The 16,214-nt window shown below is 49.8% G+C and overlaps 1 protein-coding gene across 1 annotated transcript in view; it reads right to left on the reverse strand.

Moving 5' to 3' along the window:
• Positions 1 to 3,628: 3,628 nt before the first annotated feature.
• The window catches only part of Fhdc1 (FH2 domain containing 1), a 38,485-nt gene continuing 25,899 nt past the window's right edge, over positions 3,629 to 16,214 (reverse strand). Inside the window, 8 exon segments of the mRNA XM_028894280.2 lie at positions 3,629 to 4,779; positions 4,782 to 5,648; positions 5,651 to 6,125; positions 8,480 to 8,644; positions 11,988 to 12,105; positions 14,452 to 14,522; positions 15,794 to 15,901; positions 15,994 to 16,064. Coding sequence (XP_028750113.1) covers positions 4,058 to 4,779; positions 4,782 to 5,648; positions 5,651 to 6,125; positions 8,480 to 8,644; positions 11,988 to 12,105; positions 14,452 to 14,522; positions 15,794 to 15,901; positions 15,994 to 16,064 — 2,597 coding nt within the window. The 3' untranslated portion in view covers positions 3,629 to 4,057.

The following is a 16,214-nucleotide window of genomic DNA, read 5'->3' on the forward strand; positions in this document are numbered from 1 at the left end:
GCATGCACAGACCGGCTATGAAGACCATGATGCTCTTTGGGTACTGTCAGTTTCCATCAAACAGAAACTCCGTTACAGAACTCTGGACTGGAAGACAAAAAAAGTTGCCGTTGGCTACTCTTGTCCTCATTTAGGTGGCCCAGTGAGGCATGGCATTTGTTAACCGGAAGACACCTGGGGATGGCGAAGCCCAGTATTTCAGGATTATGTGCTCAGTCATGCCATGTAGCTAGTCTGAGCTACACATTCTTCCCCTGTGGATGCTAAGTATGGTAACTTAAGTAGGTAGACCACCTATACTCACAGCCCAAATCATTCTAAGAAGCATTTGCCGAATGATGCAATGTCTCTTACTCAAATTTTATGTTTGATATTTATATGTGGCGACATTTACCAAAAAGCCGAAACAAAACTTATTGTTTTAAACAGCAATCGAACATAAGTAAAAGTACAATGAAAAACTAAGAATGAAGTTTCAGGGCAAATTTTCTCAAGTGGAGCCTTTGCAGGAGGGGACGGAGGGGACGTAGGGGAAGGACACACTGCACATTTGAAAGCAGGTGTGCATGAATTTGTACACCGCAGAAAGGGTACTGAGTTCTACTGAAGTATCCCAGGGCCTCTCACCTGAACGCATGGATAGAGCTAATCCTGGATGCTTATACCTGGGGACACTCCTCTAGCCTGCTCTCAGACAGGGCAGTTAGGACTGGAGCGCGATGTGAACCCGAGGTATGCGGTGCCACCTACCCACAATGCTCCTTTCTTTTCCAAATATGCACCCACAGCGTATTTCAAATTCAACACCTCCCTCCCTCTGCTCATTCCTGAACCAGACACAGAAATGAGCTGCGATTTCCCAATGTGTGTCCCAATTCAAGGAGGACACATAGGGACAGATCCGGACTTGCCAGCCCCGTGGAGATCACACAAAGCCTGGCTCTGCATGGAATGAAAGCCCTAAGAAGCCTCGAGTGTTCCAATGGTGGCTTGTGGGATAAACCTGGATCCCTGGAGGTCTGTAGCAAAGCCTGCTCCCAAGCCCTCAGTTAAGTGTGCATGGCATGGAGCCAATACCAAGACACCCCACTGGGCCTTATTCTGACTCTTCCAACCTTTGGAGGCCAAGACTGCCATATCCCAGCCCCCCTTCTTCCTTCATCTCACCTTCCTTCTGGGACAGAAGTTAAACACCCTCCTGGCAGGAAAGCTGAGATACATCTACAAAGGCAGCTGAGACCAAACATAACTCCTACAAATAACTTTATTAAACTACCTGTTCCGTAAAGCACATAGAAACGGACCTTTAAGGACATTCAGCTCACCCTCAACCAACAAGGGTAGAACCGTATTTACATTTTTCTGCTGCAGATTATTTTTCCAAACTTACTGTACACACAAGGGAGCAGGGGAGTGACCGCCTGTTCACACAGATGTGCACAGGGCCGGGGATGCCGCTTCTCAGGGCTCCCAGCCCCTGTGGTCTGAAAGCACCATGCCGACAGGCGTCTCTGGAGCAGCCCTGGAGTCCACTCAGCCTCTGCTCAGGACCCTGAAGAAGCTGCTCAGGGACAGACCCTGGTCCTGGGCCACTGAGATGGTAGGTCACATGGAGACCATCACGGAGGCCGCCACGTCTCACTTCTGTGGGCCAGGAGACAGACACTTAGGGGAGAGGAGATGCTTGCAACATGGCGTTGGGATATAGCAAGGATCGGACCCTGGGAGCTCTCCAGTGGGCCCTCCCCATTCACCGTCCACAAACCCATACGCATATGTCTTCTTTCATCCATTTCCCTCCCACCCACAGGTCTTAGACTTGAGACTGTTTTATCTACCTGGTTCTAGAGCAGTGGTTCTCAACCTTCCTAATGCTGTGACCCTCATGTTGAGATGACCCCCAACCTTAAAATTTTTTCAGTGCTACTTCACAACTATAATTATATAATTTTGTTACTGTTATGAATCATAATATAAATATCTGATATATGACCCCCATGGGGTTGTGGCTCACAGGTTGATAACCCAGGTTCTAGGATTTTCTCAGTAGCCCAGACACATATCCTTGGGGCTGTATTCCTTCCTTCCTTCCTTCCTTCCTTTCTCCCTTCCTTCCTTCCTTCCTTCTCTCCCTCCCTCCCTCCTTGCCTCCCCCCACACTCTTTTTCTACAAGAAATGGTGACTGGGTCTTGCTTCTGTTCATTACCTCAGCTCAGGTGCAGCAGTTCAGTTTCCAGTCAAAGGAGAAAGGCAACAATCCACCAAAGGGAGACCGACCACGGCACCATCCACAGTCACCACACGGCCAGTCCCCACCCAAAGTGAGGTCTCTCTAAGAGAAGGGCTTTAAAACATCAAGAGTTTCAAGCATGGTTTATATTTCCCAGGTTGAACGAAGTAGTGTAAAAATAAAACTTTTAAAAAAAAGTGTGCGTGCGTGTGTGTGTGTGTGTGTGTGTGTGTGTGTGTGTGTGTGTGTGTTTGGGGGGCGGGGGCTGGAGAGATGGCTCAGCAGTTAAGAGCACTGGCTGCTCTTCCAAAGGACCGGGTTCAATTCCCAGCACCTACATTGGCAGCTCACACCTGTCTGTAACTCCAGTTCCAGGGGATCTGACACCCTCATACAGATATACATGCAGGCAAAACACCAATGCACATATAAATACAAATTTAAGTTAAAAAAAATAAAAAAGTAGTGAAATGAACATTGGGCGATAACTGGGCTCACCATTCATGACGCCTGATCTCCATACACATGTCCCTGATGGCAAAGTTTTTGAAATCAGGTTTTCTTAGGGATGGGAATCTGTTTACAATGAACCAACCAACCTTGGTTTGGCTTTTCAGGACTTAAAAAGCACTATACCTGGAAGAGAAGCTGCCACAAGAAGCCATCACTGGAGCTATACCCCCTGACCCAGCACTCAGGAGGCTGAGGCAGGAGGACTCTAAGTAAGAGGCTAGCCTAGACTACACAGTGAGACCCAGTCTCAAAAAGCAAAATAAAATAAAATAACGGAGGTGGGGGTGGGGCATTGAGGCTCCAGGAGAGAAGGAAGCCTGGCCCACAGAAAGGGTCCTTTTCTTCTCCACACAGAGGGACAAAAGGGAGTGACCATCACTCAATTGCACGGACGGGAAGCTGAGGTAAAGATATGCTCAGCTGAGCAGACCCTCTGTCTTCCCACTAAAACACGACACAGACTGCGGAAAACCCAGCTCCCTACACAGTTGGCCCTGTCTTTGGGGCAAACTTCCCTACATCCATGGGCTCCCCCATGAGCCTCACAACCTTGGGACGCCCTGAACTTACAGTAGCATCAGATATCTACCCACACAAATCTGACTTCGACTTCCTGTTCACATAAAATCCTCACCTGGAGTCATTTGAGGAGAAAACCCAAGGAAGGCATAAAGTCCTCCAGGAGACAGACCCAATCCTACAAACACCCAAGAGCTTGAGAGAGGCCATGGCTGGCCAGGGATAGTGTGTGTGTGTGTGTGTGTGTGTGTGTGTGTGTGTGTGTGTATGCACAGATGGCACCCAGAGGCTTGGGGGCAAGAAGGTACAAACATCTTCATATTAAGGATAATACCCCCTCCCCAGGGAGGCATTTCACTCTGAAAAAGGAACCAACTAAAACATCATTTTATTTTCATAATATTAAAAAATAAGTCTTTGATATATAAAAACTGGCCAGAAATTGTTTTTTACTTGTTACATAAGAATTGTCATCTTACATGTCCATACTATTGCCGGATCTTTGTCTCGGGGCAGGAGTTAGGGTTCGGGTCCTGAGTATGAAGGCCAGGAGGTGCTGGGGCCTGGCAAAGCACTGTGTAGAACAGAGCATTCTCAGCCTTGATTTCAGAGCAGAAGTCTGCACAGCAGGCTACAGATCTCCATGTACCTTTCGGGACGTGACCTTTAACAGGCGGCACCTGAGAGTTGCTTGACACGTAACAAGACATTAAAGATCGGCTTCCCCTGTCCTCACCCCAGCAGCCAGTCCTGGTAGGTAAAATCCCACAAGGCAGAGATGTAGACAGGCCCCATCACTTCTGCAGGGGACGGAGGAGCCTCCCTAGGGTAGCCTGCCCGGAGTCCTTCAGTCTGAGAGAGGATCTTTCCGCAGTCCCTCTGCCCTTCAGGGGGGTCTCTGCATTGGCACTTGAACCCCCGGAAGATTCAGGGCACTTCTTGGAGGCCCTGGCGCTGCTGGCCCTCTTCAAAGTGCCACTGTCCTTGGAGGCAGAATCCTCGGGGCCACCTTTGACCCTAAGCTGCCGCTGGGAGACTGTCCTGGTGATGCCAGAAGCCCTGGACACAGGCGGAGCATCTGTTCGCATGCACCGAGATGAGGAGGCCACCGTACTTCGAGCAAAGTTTGGGACGTGGGGATGGGCTCGAGAGACACCCGGAGTCTGAGGTGCCTTGGGCTCTTCCACGAGGCTTTCAGGATCTTGCGAGGTGAGGCTGCTGACCTTGTTTTCTTCGGGTTTCTGCCTGGGGATGTTTCTGAGGGGCTTGGCGCTGGGCTTTCGAAACGAGGCCCTGGGCTGTACCACGGCCTCCTTCCCTGGCCGCCCACTCATGCTTCCACTCGAGCGGGGCAGCCTGGGCTCCTCTGTCCCTGGCCCACTCACGTGGGGCCTCCTGGGCGAAGTGTCGGAGGTCCCCCGCACTGAGCTCCTTCGGGAAAGCAGTGTGTCTGTGCTGCTGGGCGTCTCCCGGGGGGAAGCCCTGGATGTCGGCTCCGGACGCTTCCAGGCCCCTGCCCCCTGCTGGACTTGGAGATGGGCACCACCTTGCGCATGTGCTCATTCTCAGAGGAGTTCAAGGTTCTCACAGACTTGGGGGCTAACCCTTGGCTGCGCCGGGCACTGACCGGCTTTGAGGCCCCCGGTGATGCCTCTTTGAGGGAATTTCTCTTTGGTGCTGTGGCATCCTTCCCTTTGCTGGGTCTGTCCTTCGGAAGGCCACCCTGGCAGCTGGGCTCACTCTTACTGGATTCGGGAGCGGGCACCTCCCCCGGGGGGCTGGAAGCAGGGTTGGAGATCTGGCTGCTGCCTGCCTCTCCAGCCCCAGAGGATACTGAGTCATCCCCTGCTCTCTCTTCCTCCAGCTCTTCTCCTCCTGGTCTGGAGTCGGTTCCCTCTGAGCAGTCCAGAGTCAGCGAGCAGTCTGTGGTATCCGAGACATATAACAGAGGCCCAGGGTCCTTATCTTCAGTGTCAGTGACAACCACAGACACAAGAGCCTCACTGCTGGGTTCACCAGAGACAGCCCTGTCATCCTCCCCAGCTGGGCTGAGAACCTTCTGGGGACCTGTGACCTTGGGTGTGAGGCTCTCCCCGCCAGCATCAAAGGACTGTGAGCTCTGATCCCCTGGAGACTGCAGCTTTGGGGGACAAAAGTCATTTAGAGTCAGTGGGGATGCCTCCTCCAGGCTCCTGGGACTCTGGAGGTCAAACTGGGTCAGCCCTGTGACCAGCTCATGCTCCCTGATGCCCAGATCCAATGGTAGGAGAGGAGGGCTTTGTATGGGACACAAACCCACGGGTTCACTGTTCCTTTTCCGGAGGATGCTCGCCCTGCCCCGTCCAGTCAGCGGGGAAGGAGAGGCAGGTTCCTCCGGCTGGGGTGTGGAAGCTGACTCTGCCAAGCAAAGCGAGGGGCTTTCTCCTGGTTCTTGGTGGCCTGAGGTTCATGCACCAAGCTAGGGTCACAGTGCTGCTGTTCTCTGGGCTCCATCCAGGCGATGGTGGGCCGGGGCTGTCTGGGACTGCTCCGGGGTAAGCTGTTGAATTTGTTGGGTTCCTCTGGACTGCTGCTGCTGGTGGTACTCTCCAAGAAGGTCAAAAGCTCTCGATCAGCAGAGATGCCCAGGGAGAGGCGCGAGCGACGGGTGTTGGGGGGCCGGTAGGAGGGGCTGGCGGGCCTGGGCTTCAGGAAGGACTGCAGGTCTTCTGTGCCCTTCTTCCCTAGCATCTGGACATCATTCTCACTGCTGCTTCGGCCAAAGCCTCCCAGCTCTCCAGTTGTCCAAGAATGTCGCTTCTGTTCCAGCTCCTTCAGCCTCTGTATCTGTTTCCGCTCTTGTTCCTCCCGGTCACGGTTGTCCTAATGGAGTGGAGAGAAGCCAGCATGAGATGCCGAGATCCTGTGTGCAGGACTAAGCCCACTCGCCGTTAGATTTACTGAGAGGTGCTTTCACGGACAGCCCCGGGTCCCTCCCGACACAGGCTCTGCCTTCTTCTGCACATGTGTATGTGTGCAGGGCGGGAAGGCTTCCCAAAGCAACTGAGGGAATGTGACAAGGGGTCATGCTAGGCTTGGCCCCAACAATCTGTCTATAGGTCTCATTTGATCCCTCGGCCCAATGCCCAGCTTCCAGGATGGGCTATGATTCCATGTATGCACACAGTCTCAACTCCAGCAAAGCTGCCTAAGCAATTGTAGAGAGGTGAATAAAATACCATAGATGCTGAAAGAGTGCACACAAAATTGTACAACCCAGTTGCCCAGCTCTATCCATACCCCTCTATAAGTCAATGCACCTATACTCCTAAGCAGGACATTGTAGTTAACATTGATTAGGGTATGTTAACATAGGCCAAAGACAGTGGGAGACACCTTTCATCTTGTTCTTGGAGTGCCTCCCTGGATAAAAATAAAGGAACAAATACCAAAAATGCCCTGGTGGGTCTGCCAACCACAGGCTGAAGCAGAGGTGACTGCTCTGTCCCCCAAGCCCAGTCCCATAATCAGACAAGATAAACGGGTGTGCTTTACAAATCCTTCAGCCATCTACCCTGCTGGAAAGGAATCAACCTTCCCTAACGACGCAGAACCCACGTGGAGACACCAAAGTGTCCTTCACCTCTCTGAGTAATCTCATATTGCTGTTGTCCCTCAACATATCCAGGGGATTTAGTCCTGGTTCCTCCTTAGATACCAAATCTGAAGATACTCAAGTCCCTTATGCAAAATGGAACAGGATTTACATGTGGTCTATGCATATCCTCATATCTACCTTAAGCCAAGTCTAAATTACTTATAGCTGATGCAGCATAAGAGTTACAATGTATTGTTTAGGCATAACAAGAAATCTATAGACATTTAGCACAGACATAACTTTTAAACACTATTTTCAATTTGTAGTTGGCTGCATCTGCAGGCGTGGATATGCAGAAACAGCTGTATTTGTGTTATAATTGGTAAGTTTCTTTTGGGTTCTGAGGCCCACGTAATCATGTAATTACGTGGACACCTCAGTTCTGTTATTGTTAGCAGTTTTTATTTGACAATACGTTTCCTCTTCCAGTGGGCTTTCCTTTCCAAGTTCCTGTGGAGCTCTGCCTGGGGAGTCTTGGCTCCTTCTGCAACTCTGGCCACAGCCTCCCTAGGGTCCCCAAGTTTCTCGGTCTTCTCATTTTAAGCCTTCACATAGTTGGGGGTGGCCCAGGCCCCGACTCTCATGATGACTGGGCTGAGAGATTCCCACAGTGGCCTCACAGGCCTGCAGTATCCAGATGGAGAGTGAGAGCCTCAGAGGCAGTCAGTTAGACTCCGGCCAACCCCCACAGCCTCCCACAGCTGAGCTCACTGCTTGGACAGAAGCATGTTAACGTGGCTGCAGGCTCAGCTCCCTTCACTCAGCTAGATGGAGGAGAAAGGCGTGGAGAGGAACCCAAAGGAATTCTGGACTTGGAAGCAATGTGACCAGTTCCTCTACTAAATCCATCTATGGTCTGCATTCAAAACAGCAACAGTGCCAGCCTCAGGGTGAATCCTACACCATAGATAAATGAATAGGCTGGTAAGTAAATAAAATAGGAGTTAGGGGTAGCTGGTTCCTCAATGTCACCTGAAATAATGGGATCTGAGGTTCTTTTATGTTTTTGTCAACAGAGAAATGCTTCATTTACCAAGGCCCAGCAACCTGGGAAGTTTTTCTGGTTTCTGAATTCAACCAAGAGACCACTGCCTGAACGGTTAAGGCAGCAGACCCCCTCAACCTGGGAGACCTTCAAGGTCTTGCTAACTAATGACGGCACCCATGGTACTGACACCCCAATGGTGTGTGGTTCTGGAAACGGGCAAGAGGAAGGCCTCTCTTCTAGGTGACTCAAGCCTCCCTGGAGGCTGACACTTCCTCCTAGGGAGGGGTTGAGAAAAAACAGTCCGATGTGCAGGAAGCTTCCAAGTCTCATCAACATAAGCTAGCAAAATGCTTCTAGGGTGTTCTGCACACTGTATGATCAGCCACGGCCAGAGGCCACGGTGACAGACTCCTGAGGCTGCAGCAGGGCCGCCTCCCACTCTTCCTGCCAAGAGCCTGGCCTAGCCAGATGGTCCTGAAACCAAAGAACCAATGACCATCTTTCTGTCATGGGCAGAGGACTGGGTCAGTGAGCAGAAAAACAGAAATCCCAAGGACCCTGGAAACAGGGCAGCGCCGACAGCCACCATACCTTAACGGCTTTGTTGAATCGGATACAGAAGTCTCGGAATATCTGGAAGCATTCATCCAGTCTCATCGTTTCTCTGTCTTCGCAGAAAAAGTCTATGAGGGTGTGAGCCTCGTCCTGCAGCTCCCGTTTCCAGAGTTCCAGCTCCGACAACTTTTCCACGGCAAACTACAGAAAAACAAACAGGGACAGACGCGGTAAGCAGGGTCAGACGAGGTGGACGCGCCGTCGGGGTTCGATGGCAGGCCTCTGGAAAGGGGAGGCCACGGAGGCCACTCAGAGCCAAGAGGAAAATGAGTCACCCCAAAGCAAGCCTCAAGGGGACAAGGTAACCTCCTCCCTGAGACCGAAGAAGCCGGGAGTGGGAGTGCACACCTGTAATCCCAGCGTTTGGGAGATAGGGACTGGGGGTGAGGAGTTCAAAGCCAGCCGGGTTACATCGCAAGACCCTGTCGTTAAGTAAATAGGAGAGTCTGAACCCATAGAGCGTCACTGACCAAACTTCACCTTTAAGACCCCTGGCGGAGTTGCCAAGGAAAACAGCCTGTCGTCATTAAGAAATTCTGCTGTGTTTGTTTTTCCTCTCCTTAAAACACCTTTTTTCGGGCCAAGGTCTCAGAAGCTAACTTGTCCTGACAAGCTGCCCTCCTTGTCCGGCTGACAGGGGATCTACACTTGATCCCAAATAAACTCTATTGGGTCACTGTCCCCACTGCCCAGGATGGAAGCCCGGGGTGCTACCGGAGACAGCTGTGTCCCACGTGTAGTAGGTTTGGGGTGTATCAGAACTCCCCGGTTCTGACTGGTGGGCCCCATTCCAATCCCTACTCTACTGACTGACTCCTCTGGGATGGGTCAGTTTCCCAGGCCACGACAGATTTCAGTGCTACGTCAACAAGTAGTGTGTGTGTGTGTTGTGTGTGTGTGTGTACAGAAGGTTGCACGTCCCCAGCACGTTTCCGAGCCATCTAGAATGGGGTCTGTGATGTCCAAGGGTCACGGGTTAGTGACAGCGTCCGAGCCATCATGAGGTAGCAGTGTGGGGAGAGGAAGGGGACCGGAGATTTGAACTACTGCACGGAAGTCTTTCATTGTCTCCTCATTGACCAGGCTTATATGAAGAAGGGATGCAGGAAGCACATGACTTCGTGAGAGGACTCCTACAGTCCTAGTTTAAGGAAGTCTACCCGTGAACAAGTTCTTCTGGAGTGAGGGGCTGGGCCTAAGGTGTGGGAAAGAAACAGGGTTCCCACCTTGGAGGAGGGGAGCTGCTCTCTGTGAATACTCAGCCCGCTGGGGAGCAGAAATGGAAATTCCTGTCAGACGCGGCCCCTCCTACCAGCCCAACCACTTTCCCCTTAGTAAGCCTTTGCTTAAACCAGACACATTCTAGGGGTGGTGGGGAACAAAAGCTATGTAGGAAAGTGAATACCAGAGACAGTAACCGTCTGAGTCAGAGGCCCAAGGCGGTGAGAGTCTTCCCGATGTATTTTTTTTTCCACAGAGAAGAGGGTATTCACAGATAGACAACTATTTGTTTGTCATTTTTCTGCATAAAAAAAAAAAAAAAGACTCAAGGCAAGACCAGCTGACTGTGGGAGAGAGGGGCCTCCTGACCAGAATCTGGACCTCCTATGTCTGATCTGCAGACCCCATGGGGATGGATGGATGGATGGATGGATGGATGGATGTTAGGTAAAGCCTAACAAAACCCAAGTTGCCCTCAGCCCCTGGGACAACCAAACACTCTGAACGGCACCCTGAAAACAGCCACCGTGGAGTCTGACGCCATAAATTCCACAGCACTCCGCACAAACCCAGAACGGAGCTGTGCCAGCCAAGGAGACACAGTTTAGCAGCTGTGAGGTGAACTTGCATTCATCCCTAGCTTGCTGTCCTGCTGGGAGTCAAAGCCTAAGGCCTATATAATCTCACCCAAAGTCAGATCAAAATAATGAAATAAAGCTGGAAAAAAAAAAAAAAAAGATGTGTCTCAGCACCTTTCTGCTCAAAAACCTTGCATAAGGGCTGGAAGGACTTACCTAGCACGTATGAGGCCCTGGGTTCCAATCCTTGCACATACACAAACAAACAAACCCAATCGCCAAACAAACAGAAAAGCCACAAGCCTTGAACAGCTCGGTGCTGCTCATAGCAAGACATGTGTCATCTTTACACTACTGTCCGAGGGCCCGTGGCCTGAACCCAGCCTGCTCCCAGGAACCTCATCTCACTACCTGGAAAATGCCCATCTGTGTGGCACCTCTGTCTATAGAGGTTATAAAGGACACTGAGGCGGGAGCTGTCACTTAAAGGTCCTGTCCTGGTCCAGCAGGAACAAAATTCCAGTCTCCACACTGCTAAACAAACACTACCAAAAATAAATTAAAATTAAATGTTTAAAGCGCTAAAGCAAGTTGGCTCTGAAAAGCAGCCCAGAGGTGAGGAGGAGGCAGCTGGGTCTTTATATTGAAGACTTCTGTTAAGATCCGGTACAAGATTACCTCTGGAGGTGTAGCTTATAGTTGAGGGTGTGTGCTTAGCATGTACAAAGGCATAGATAGGTTCAATCCCCAGCACCTCCAGGACAAAAAGGTTTAGTATACGATCTTAGTACTTAAAAGTAAGAACCAGGCTAAGAAACCACCGGAATCTAAATTCTGATGGGACAGTTCTCTTTCCTGGGTTTCTGCTTTGTTTTCTGCACCTGACCACACGTAGGACTGCTCTGTAATCAGAGAAGGAGACGGCCTCTGTGCTGCTGTTGCACACTGTGGGTGAGACCGGGCATACCATACTGCTAGGTGCAAGGCCTTGGGTTCCAAACCAGTGGGGACGTTGATGGCCACGCATCCTGCTCTTGCCGCCTGCCTCGGCAGCCCAGCCATGGCTCAAGGGTCTCACAGAAGGCTGGATGCAAGGGAAGGGAGGTATCACTTTGTTGTTTTAAATGAGGAAGATAAAAAGAAGTACGTCAGACTATGTGATTAGTGAGTCACACTGAGCTGTCACACACGGATCCACTCTACTGGTTCTTGTTGATGTTGTTTCGAGTGGTTCCTGACACACCCTGTGGGCGGATGGATTCGGGTGCCGATGGGCACCGGAGCTCTGTGTGCCCTGCCTGCTGCTGGCAGTAGAAATCAGGACAGGCACAATCGGCCTGTCTCTTCTACAGAAACACATGAAGGAGCATCAGCCCAAACCCTCCAGTGTCAGGATGTTCTGTGGAACTCTCTCCCCTTGCCCAAAAATATGAAGGCTACAGAGCCAAACCTTAAGGTGCCAGGTCAGAGCCCCAGGGTGAGAGGCCTGGACTGCCGCCATTTCAGCAGAAGCCCTTTCTGGAAGCAAATTCTGTGCAGCTCATCATCGCTATCCTCTGCCATGAGACAGTGGGGCACAAGGATCCCTGTATTCACTTGGGAGAAAAGCCTGAGTGGGCTCTTGCTGCCTCCACCAATCACACAGGCCGGCCTGCTGAGACCACTGGACGATGAGACGGACTGACCTGGAGGAAATCTTCCATCTGCTGAGACAGCTCCTGGTCCCGCCGGATGTTTTCCTGCAGCGATTTGGTTCGGACAAAGAGCGAGCGCAGCTCCGCCTCAGTGACATCCAGAGACAATCTGAAGAAGGAAGGGGAGAGTGGAAGCTGGCACCAAGACGCCATGCAGCATGTGGCTATTGCAAACAAGACCCATCTTTGGCCAAGCCTGGGACAGGGAGCTTCTGGGATCTGACTACCCACTCCTGTATTTAGATCTTGAGTGAATCGCCACCCGTCTTTTTTTTTTTAAGAGGCGAGTGCTTCCTTCACACGCAAGACTTAAGGAAAGCGGGCTGCCAGCCCACCCAGACCACAGGACTGAGGGAGCTTTTCAGACAGGCAGTCTCAGCACCCCTGTGTAACAAGCATCACAACGAAAACCCAGCGAGACTGGGAGCAGCTGCTTCCCTTGTGCTGGGACACTCTCGCTCACAAACAGGCAGGCAATGGAGACTGACATTCAGAGTTCCTCTTGTGGGTCACATGGAGCCAGATTCCACCTCTCCCCGTATGTTACAGAGAACTAAACATGGCCAACGGCGCCGCAAATGAGCAGCTGGATCGACTGCTGTGTGTGTGTGTTCTAGCCATCAAATTAAGATCAGCAGATGCCAGGCGGCGGCAGCGGCGGTGGCGCACGCCTTTAATCCCAGCACTCGGGAAGCAGAGGCAGGCGGATCTCTGTGAGTTCGAGGCCAGCCTGGGCTACAGAGTGAGTTCCAGGAAAGGCGCCAAAACTACACAGAGAAGCCCTGTCTCGAAAAAACAAAAAGCAAAACAAACAAACAAAAAAACAAAAAAATCAGCAGAACACCAAGACTGTTTTGTCGCCAGGGAGGGGAGCAGGTGAAATCCAAAATCCAGGGGAATTTAGTACATTTGGATGCATTCATGTTGCTATTATGAATTTTAGTTTTTCTGCTGTGCAAACAGCTTCCCACTCCTCCTGGTCTTTGGTGGTACACAGTTCCTAATTGAAGGATGAGTTGTAGTTCACTTTGTACGTCACTCACCTTCCATTCAAACAAACAAGCCTGACTGGGAGAGGTTTGTCTAAGACAACGGTGGGTTGCTAAGGCAACCCAGTACCACCAGGAAATGCTAACTCAAAAGCATAACACTAATTCTCTTTATATATACATGTGTAATATTTCTATAGTATTAATACTGTAAAACATGTGCGTATTAATCTCTTCTAGGAATTAAAAAACTGTGTATCTTACATCTGTTTTTTTCTTGGAACATAATCTAGTGATCTGTAAACATGAATTACGAAGTGTTTAGTCTTTGCACTGGTAATCCTCCTGTCTGAAAGACATATTATCTGTGGCTAGATGTCAATAACAGTTAGATACTGTCTAATGACAGGACTGTGAGCTGTGGTTTATTTCTTTCTATGCAGATAGTTCATGCTGTCATGGCTGGCGATAGTCACTCAAATAATAAGGATATTACATAGCCAGACATGGTGTCATTTGCCTGGAGTCCCAGATACTCAAGAAGCCGAGGCAGGAGGATCATTTCAGCCCAGGAATCCCAGGCCAGTCTGGGCAACATAGTAAGATATCATTTAAAAAAAAAAAAGTATGTGATATTAATTTGGTTGACAGCAGTGGTGAGCTGAGCCAGGTCATCAGAGTCTATTGTGTGCATTTCTTCCCAACTCTGCATTAAGTAGTTCTGTGCTGGCAGCCGAAAACCAGCCAGGCTAGCAGTGTTTAAGGCACAGACATCAGCAAAAATCACATGAAGAATCAAGACTTTTTTCTTGAAGAACTGATTAACTGCAGTGTTTACCGGAGGATGCATGGGCCTATTCTAAGTTAAATAACAGAATGGAGATAATACACACACAGATCATTGTTGCATTAAAGCATGCATCTATATTAGGTTTAGAAGCAATTAGAGTAATGGAATTAGGGCTTCATGCTTGGTAGACACTTTCTCTGTAAAGCTGAGTGACTAATTTAGAATCAAGTCCTTTCATGGGCCTTGGTGTGGTTCCAAGCTCTTTTAATGCAATAGAAAATAAATGTACCATTTTCAAGTCCACGAGGAAACAGTGAGGTATGGCCCTACGAGTTTGATCTAAACCAACTCCCAAGGTAACAAGCTGTGCCCTTTTGACCAGGAGGGGATTGAAGCTCTTGATCCCTATGTTCCTTATACTGGATGGTGCTCTTTAGAATAGACTAAAATGGTTTCTTTCAGTTTAAAAAATAACAATTAGTTGTTCAAAATCCCTAAATTTCAAAGATGCACACACACACACACACTTGCACAAATACATGCAAAGCAAGAACAGGAGAAAACATTTCAACAAGAGAGCACATTTCAAGAGTTCAGACTGGAATCAGAGAGGACTCCGCCATTTTCACGGGAAGGCGGTCAAGGAAACCAAGGCGCCCTTTGTCCCCGTGCTCACCTCGATGTCTCCTGCACATGCTGCAGCTTCTCAGAAAAGTGTAGAAGGATGGCATCTTGCTTCTGGGCTTCCTGGAACAGAAACAAACTTGTCTTACTGGATGAATAAAACTGGGAGGGAAGCCTCATTCCCTTAGAGCTGCAGGGAGCCTTGGAAACCACACTTAGTTTTCAGCTTGCTACATTGAAAGCAATTCCCTGAGACATGAACTTTGATATTCTTCCTAAGATTTACCAGAACTGCCCCCCACTGTTCAGATACCTTTAACCTTCCCAAGACAAACAATTCCCGCATGAAACTCAACTCATGTGCATTGAAACTCAATGGAATGAGGCAGCAGCAGCTTAGTGTCCATTGTTTCCAGGAGAACCCAATATACCCTGCCTAAATGGCAGGCATCTCAGTGAGCGTGCTCCTGGAGGAAGGTATGAGATGCCGCGGACGGTTAAACCAGTTTGCAAAACAACTTTAATAAGAGGCATAGAAGCCAAGGAGGTGTCTGGATTCTTCAGCTGTTTGGAGGCTGATTTGGGAAGGGTAAGTGGGAAGGAACCATTTAGGGGATTCCTTCCTACAGGAGCGGGGCCCAGGCCACGCAGAGCCAACGTCCACATCTGTCCAAAAGAGCCCCACCAGACAGCAAGCATTTCAGGCTGGATAAGGAAACAGTTTCTCACATCGGTGCTTTGAACACTGACTTTTCAATCAAGTAGTGAGGACTAGAGGCTGGGGTGGGGACAGTCTTGGTAGACCCTGGTTTCCATCCCCAGATTCCAAAGACAAGAAGCCATGGATAGAGCCAGACTCTAAGCCCTACAGTAGCAGACAGCGCTGTGATGCACAGGTCCCAAGAGACTGGTTACTAATCCCATTCATCTCACATCGGCGGTTCCCACACCTAGCTTTCTACACGCTGTCCCTACAATGGTTACCCCATCTAGCTTGCACTGAACAATTAGACAGCTATGGCCAGGATGTCTCTTTGTTCTTGCTCTTCTCCAACCCAGCCTTCATTGTGTCTTATTTTCTTAAAATAAAAATCCTGGTCATGCTATTACTGTACACAAATTTCCGTCTGCTTCCTTCCCATGGCTAAAACCACGACCTCTGAATTGGCACCTCTGACGTTTGAATCCTTTCCTACTTTCTGAACCCAGCCTCGTTGCCTCCCTTGTCCAGTTCCCTCCAGTAGCTCAAACTGGGAATCCACAAAGCTTCCAAAACAGAACCTTCTTGGTATACTCCTTGTCCTTTTCCTAAGTGAGAAATCATATCTTGCCCAGGAAAAAAACCACACTGTCTCCACTGGGCATTCACAGACGTTCTCCCTCTCTCTACTTACCTGGGCGACAAAATGCAGAAGATTCATCCCAGGTTTATTTGCTTTTGTGTCCGCCAATTTGAGTAGAGAAGACAGTTTAAATCCTACGGCATTGCCAGCATACCCTCCCTAAAGAAGGCAAGGCAAGAGAGAGAAATGTGTTGAGCCTTCAGACAGACAATGACGTGGCCGACGTGTGTCTCGTTTGGGGTTCTACTTACTGCATTCATGATATTCCCCGCTTGGAGCACCAAGTGCAATATTGAATGTAGCTCCTCACAGGACATCAACTCTGTCAAAAGGAACACACCACTGCGCCTTAGGAAGACCCCACATGCACGAAAGACAGCTTCACACCCAAGTTCAAGTGTGTCTGGAGCAAGCTCTGACCCCAAACTAAGCACTCTTTACTGTCGTCATGTCTCTGATGATAAGAGAAACA

The sequence above is a fragment of the Peromyscus leucopus genome, chromosome 6 (assembly GCF_004664715.2).
Source record: "Peromyscus leucopus breed LL Stock chromosome 6, UCI_PerLeu_2.1, whole genome shotgun sequence".
Classification (NCBI taxonomy): Eukaryota; Metazoa; Chordata; class Mammalia; order Rodentia; family Cricetidae; genus Peromyscus; species Peromyscus leucopus.